General features: G+C 28.8%; 1 protein-coding gene across 4 annotated transcripts; it reads left to right on the forward strand.

The window, feature by feature from the left end:
• The first annotated feature begins 2,226 nt into the window (after nt 1-2,226).
• LOC107959993 (CAX-interacting protein 4) lies at nt 2,227-4,787 on the forward strand. Of its 4 annotated transcripts, none has more exons than XM_016896188.2 (2): nt 2,227-2,512; nt 3,580-4,787. In XM_016896188.2, exon 2 carries the CDS (start codon nt 3,639-3,641, stop codon nt 4,575-4,577), a length of 939 nt encoding a protein of 312 aa, XP_016751677.2. In that variant the 5' UTR covers nt 2,227-2,512; nt 3,580-3,638; the 3' UTR covers nt 4,578-4,787. The 4 variants fall into 4 exon arrangements, with proteins under 4 accessions (XP_016751677.2, XP_016751679.2, XP_016751678.2 ...); XM_016896190.2 differs by having other exon boundaries at nt 2,259-2,512; nt 3,576-4,787; XM_016896189.2 differs by having other exon boundaries at nt 2,259-2,512; nt 3,614-4,787.
• The last annotated feature ends 1,888 nt before the right edge of the window (nt 4,788-6,675 follow it).

A 6,675-nucleotide genomic window follows, 5' to 3' on the forward strand; every position in this document is an offset into this window, starting at 1 on the left:
ATTTTTTATTTCTTTTAACTTTTAACTTTTAACTTTTGAATTTGTATTTCTTTTATTAAATTATCTCAAAATAAATGAAAAAAATAACGTTTATTAAATTTTTTGATGTGGCATAAACGTGAATTGCCACATAAACAATTAATTATTTTTTAAATTTTAAAAAATTCAAAAAAGTATAACAATTATTTTTAAAATTAAAAATTATTTAAAAATAAAATGTTATATATTTTAAAATGTAAGTTTAAATATTAAAAGAAATAAAAAGAATTAAATAAAAAGTTAAAATAATTTTTTTATAAAATTGAAGGTAAATAATTTAATTATGCATTTAATTTTTATCAAAGGTTTAAGTAGTTCTCATAAATTGATGTAGCCTGCCTGCACCGTTAGTTGTTGTTCTTCTAGAAATTAAGCTTTTCAAATGAAAAAAAGAAGGTTTCCAAAAATTGTTCTCTTATTTTATTTAATAATTTTTATAATATCCAACACAATTAAGTTGCACAAGATTTTGAAGAATCAAATATGGATGTAACTAATCTCATCTCAACGCCTATTTTTCTTTCTTATATGTTCTCTTGTTGAAAATAACTATTGTATAGAATAGTTGTCATTCGAGAACGACTTATATTTAAAATAATTAGTGTCCAAAACAATTTTATTTAAAAATGTTATTCTCAAAGAACAATTATACTAGAATAACTACTATTTAGAACATTTGTTCTTCAAAAATAACCATTATTTAGAATAGTATTGCAAATAATAATTTATAACCAAACAAGATTATGTAAGAAGACATATTCTTCAAGAGATGTCCAAAATGTTTCGCATGATATTCTTCACCAAAGTAGAAGAAATCAAAAAAAAAAAAAAAACCTTAGAATATAGCTGCATTTTTAGATTATTTTCACTCTTAAAATGTTTCAAAGAGCTTGAGTTGGTAGATCAAGTATGGAGGTAGTAAATGCAATATTTTTCTCAAAATGTTAATTCAATTCAATTTACTTACAATAATTTGTACTCAACAACACATTTCATTGTATCAAAATCTATGAAAATTGAAACATGTTATTTTAGGAAACTTGAATTGCAGGAAAAATCTTCAATCTACTCTATACTTAGTTTGACTCCTAGACATTTAATCATTATTAATGGACTACTAACAATATTCAAGATTTCTAAACAACTTTAAGTAAAAAAATATATCAATAATTTGTAGTTATTCTTACGTTAGCACTAACCCCACAAATTTTTGAATTAAGTAATTTTTGTTATTGAAAAGGGATTAAGATTGGTTTTGCATCAAATAGTTTAGTTAATTCTTCTATAAACTATTTATATGATAATCGTAATTGATAGGTTTTGATTTATGGTTTGAGAGTAGTAAAACATATGCATTATTTTAAGTGAGTTTTTGGTGAAATATTGTATACAAGAATTTTAGAGTTGAATAAGAGATGGAAAATTTGTAAGAAATAAATAATTTTATTTATCTACTGGGAATTACAATCTAAGATAAGAACATAAAGAGAGCAAGAACAAACAATCTGTACCATTAATAGCTATTGTCCACAAAAATAAGAATAAGAATATTTGAAATAGAAGTTGTGGAAGAACCGTAAGCAGTCTTAGAACTACCATTTTCAGTTCTAGTATTGATAAAAAATGGAAGGAAGACTTTGTCATGATGCTTGGAACAAAGATCATATACTTGGGTGGTGGATGTTTGTTCTCTTGTATTGATTTGTATTCCAAATTGAACTCTCTTCATGTGTAGAACATGAAACACAAACAGATTACTAATTCGTCATTTAAGGGAAGGAAAACTCCCAATTAGATCACAATTCAAATTTACCATAGCACTTTATCATTTTAGTCCAAACGAATGAATTTTTCTACATTGAAAACACACACATATAGCACCTCATGAAGTGAACGAATTACCTGCAATGGTGGCAGTATCCCATCCTTGTAATTTGCTACAACAACATTAAGCACCGCCCCACTCATTTTCATAGAAACCTCTCAACAACAAAAAATTGAACAAATCAAAACCACTAATAGTTGTGTACAATATGTTCTCTATTTGTCATTCAAAGGAGATGGAGCCGTGCAATACCACACCCTAAGCATAACACCATTTTTTTTTTCAAAAATTAAATAAAAAGATTAAAACAAAGCATATAAACGACCTAGTATAACAAATCTTGAAAACCTGAAAATAAATATTTAAAAAAAGATGAACAAGTGTTAGCTAGAGGTTTCAATTTTAGTAGAGTCAAACTTATCTCCTGAACCCTAAAGGAATCAAAAACAAGAACGCCTTTGTATTTTGACACGTGGAGAAGTGCAAGCCGAGGCGGCGTTGCGCTTGCGCGGCTCTATATATTTGTATCCCATAAGCCATAGACCATTCTACAAACGACTTCCCCAACCCAAGGTCAAAGCCCCAATCTCTCTTTCAGATCTGCTTTCCATTTCCCCTTTGCGCTCTCCAGTATCTCTCGTCATTCAGGTACGCTTGCTGTCACATCTTCTTATTAATGTAATTTTCTTCTGTTAGGGTTTATTCGCTGTGATAAATTTTATTTGTGGTTTTATACTGTAATAATTTATTATTTAGTGGTTGTTTAGACTGTTATTCTTTGTTCTTGGTTGTGGATTCAACTTCGCTTGCCTGCTGTTTTGTGGATTCAATATTTCACTAGCTGAGTTATTTCTAACCACTGGAATTTACTAATTTTTTGGGTTCTGTTTGATAAATTTGTTTGATGATATTGCATAAAACTTATTCAAATCTTTTACTTGTACTGTTTTGTTTTAATTCTTTAATACTAGCATTGGGTTGCCCCAGGATTGTGTTCAGAATAGAGTACTAGAAGGATAAAATGAAACTTCGACTAATCATAAATTTATTCTTTCAAAGTCTATGAGGTTAGGACGCAGAACTTTGTGTTGGGTATTCTTTATTTTTGAACAAGGATTTCCTCCGACATGTTCCGCCAATGGGTAGGCAGGAGCCTGCTCCAAAATGGTGAAATGCTAGTTTAGTCTTTCAAAATATTATAAATTTGTAACTTAATGCGAGTAAATATGCATTATGGCCTCTCTCTAAAAATGGTGAAATATTTAGTTTAGTCCTTCCCTAAATTATGAAGTTGTAAATTATGAAGTTGTAAGTTAATAACGTTAAAATTGTATTTTAACACCTCCCAAAGATCTATAATTTAATTCTGCTCTCTCAAGAAAGTTTCTGGCTTTGTTCCTACCAGTAAGATAGTTTGAAATGAACATCAAGTAATACGATTTTGTTTAGTTTGAGAGGAATTTCTACTTAGCGGAAACTATTTTGAAGGTGGAATTTTGAATTGTCATCTTGAAAAATTTCTATGCCATTGGCAAAGTAGTAATTTGATAGGAACATCTTTTAGGATACTTTATCGAGCTTGGTTTCTTGGTTTAAAAACAGTAAGTGCCTTAATTACAAGCTTCGCTAGGTTGCATAAAAGGATTTTTAAATCCCATTGTTTCTTTGTTCTTCTGTTGATGGAAGAACTAACATTGTTTTTTCTCTTCTGTGAGATGCACTTCCGGTCATCATCATACCAAAATGCAGGTATTGAGTTGGTTTTCTTTTATAAATGGACTGCAAGAAGTTCATCCAATTGGTTGAGGAGAAGAAGAAGCGAGCTTTGGAGAAGAAAGAAGCCCCTTTAAAATGGGAGCAGAAGCTAGAAGCTGCTGCAAAGGCGAGGGCAGATGCTGAGGCCAAAGAGAGGAGTTCAAAGAAGGCTAAGCACAAAAGGTGTGTCTTTGATACTGACAGTGAGAGTGATAGTACTGACGGGGAAATAAAAAGGAGAAGAAGAATCCATAAAAAGCATAAGAAGAATGCCCACTGTGATTCTGGTGACCATGAGAGGAAAAAGGACAAGAAGTCAAAGAAGAAGTCGAAGAGACATTCCCCAGGTTCCAGTGATGATAGCAGCAATTACTACGGAAGTAGTTCTGAGGAAGAGAGGAGGAAAAAGCGAAGCTGCCGAAGATGGAAGCATCATGATTCTAAATCAGATTCGGAATCTCTTGTTTCCTCAGATGATGATGACAATGAGATAGTCAAAAGAAACCACAGACTCCGTCGGCGTTCAGTGTCTGGTACTTCAGACACAAGTGATGAGAATGATTGTAGAATTCGAAAGAGAAGCCACACAAGACACCACAAACGCCGTCAGCAACCAGGGTCAAGTGGTTCAGAGTCTTCAAGTGATGAAGCTGTTCATGTACCCAGAAGGCAAAGCCATTCAAACCACAATAAGCATCATCAACGATCAAACAGTGTTGTCTCTGGTACACTAGATTCCGATGATGAGAGACCTTATCAAAGGGGCCGGTCATTAGGTAACTCATCAGATGATAATCATGAGTCAAGGAACAATAGAAGTGGTCAGCGTCACCATCATTATCATCATCATCATCATCACCATCACCTTCACAGACATCAACCACATTCTGAAGCAAAGAATCATCTATCTGGGAATTCAGTTGAACCTAATGGAAAGCATCGTGAAGATCACCTTTAGTGAAACCTGGAAAAGGGTTCAACTGAAATATTGCTCGTGATCATTAGAATTGATAAGCATAATCCTATTCTAATGTTTGTCGAGCGTTTTCCTGATTGATGAATGTATTACAAGTGCTTATGTGACTACAGTTATTGTTACCTTTTACCGATGCTAAATTTGTGGTAGACTGAATTACTGAAATTTACCTTTTCAAGCCTGACTTTCAAAGTTTGATGTTCGCTTTGATAAATTTCTTTGCAAGTTGTGGTAAATGCCTGCTTTTGTCGCAATTGTGTAAATCGAACTTCGCAAAATCGTTTTTAAGTGCATTTAAATATATATATTTTTCAATTTATGTTTTATTTGGTAAAAGTAACTGAGCCAATTGAGTTGAAGTTATATTAATGTGGTAGAATGTTTTTTGATCTAATTAAAAGTGGCTTTATGCTTTGTTTCTTTTAAGCAAAATTGATTTGTTGGATTGATATTAATTCACTCGTTTGATTTGTTGGCTAAATAATAATTTTAGCTCTTTGGATTTGTCGAGAAAATAATTTTTTTATAAAATTTAATTTATAAATTTCAATTTATTTTCATTTTAGTTTGGTTGTCACATTTTAAACATGCTAATTTGAATATTTACCCATTAATTAAATTATTTATTATGCATACAATTATATCAAAATTAAAGTTTTTTATATATTTGTATTAATCAAAATTTAAGTCTCACATTACATATTAGATCAAAATTATATTAAAAGTGCTTTCGAGGCTAAATGTGCTTTTGGAGCCATAAGTAAATGCTAAACAAACATCTTTTCATAGGAATGAGTGTTCAATCGAATCGAGTGAAAAAATTTCGAGTTAATCGAGTTCACTAGTCTTATATTATTATTCTAACTTAATTTGAAACTTTTTTGAATCTAGTCGAGTAAAATGAAATTCGAGTGGAGTTGTTAGAGTAAAATTAAAAAAAATTAAAATGTCAAATGAAAATATTGTTACAATATAACTAACTCTATGTTAGAGCACATAAATTTTGAAATCATATATATTTGAAATTTTTTTAAAGCAAAAAAAAAATTGAGATGCTTGAGTATGACAGATTTGAATCATTAATTAAGTCCCAAATTATTATTTTAGAAAAAAATTAAAATTTTAAATTTTTATATATATATGTTAGAATTTTTTAATAATTTTATAATTTTTTAGAAATATAAATTTTAAATTTTTAAAATTTTTTTGAATTTTTTTGTAATTTTTTTAGAGATAGACCAATTTGCTTATTTTCAAAGTTAATAGGGACCAAAATGGCATTTACACCAATTTGTTATTTAAATTAATCGAGTTATTCGGATTGTAAAATTCAATTCAACTCGAACTTGAAACTCAAATTGAGTTATTCCAGTTGACTCGAATAATTCGAATAACGTTTCGATTAACACAAAATTTAGATTTTTTCGATTTTTTTAATTAAATAAAATTTTGCTCACCCTTAAATTTTAAGCTCAAAAACTTTTGAATCCAAAAGCAAAAGTAGTTTCAAAAGCACATTTTTCTAACTTTTGTTGTTCCAAAAATACATTTGGAGTCAAAATAACATCTTTAACTCTTATTTATACTCTAATTTATTAATGTAATTATTTTTCTATTAAAATTTATTTCAAATATATAAAATTATATATTTAAATTTATAAGATTGTATTTCTATATATTCAAATAAATTTTAAAAATAATTAGTATTAATTTCTTACACATATTTAAAATTTATATTTTGTATATTAAAATATTAATAACGAATTATCATAAATTACTTTTTTATATTTTTATTAAAATATTATAATATTAACAAATTTAAATATTATTTAAATAAATATATTTTTTAAAACATTATATCTAAGTGAATATTTTAATTTTTAAAACTACTTTTTAACAATAATATTAATCACTTAAGTTTTAAATTAATTTTTTTAAAAACACTTTTCATAATTACTTTTTTCACAACACATTTTGAAAAAACGAGAAACTATCTTACAAACCCAAAAAACCCTAAATGAAAAGGGCCCCACCACTTATCTCTAAGAATTAGGGCTTCACACCCTCGAAATGCCACGTG

The sequence above is a fragment of the Gossypium hirsutum genome, chromosome A05 (genome assembly GCF_007990345.1).
Source record: "Gossypium hirsutum isolate 1008001.06 chromosome A05, Gossypium_hirsutum_v2.1, whole genome shotgun sequence".
Taxonomy (NCBI): domain Eukaryota; kingdom Viridiplantae; phylum Streptophyta; class Magnoliopsida; order Malvales; family Malvaceae; genus Gossypium; species Gossypium hirsutum.

Excerpts from the sequence above, each read along its gene's own strand:
- LOC107959993 (XM_016896188.2), top strand. The coding sequence starts at position 3,639 with ATGGACTGCAAGAAGTTCATCCAATTGGTTGAGGAGAAGAAGAAGCGA.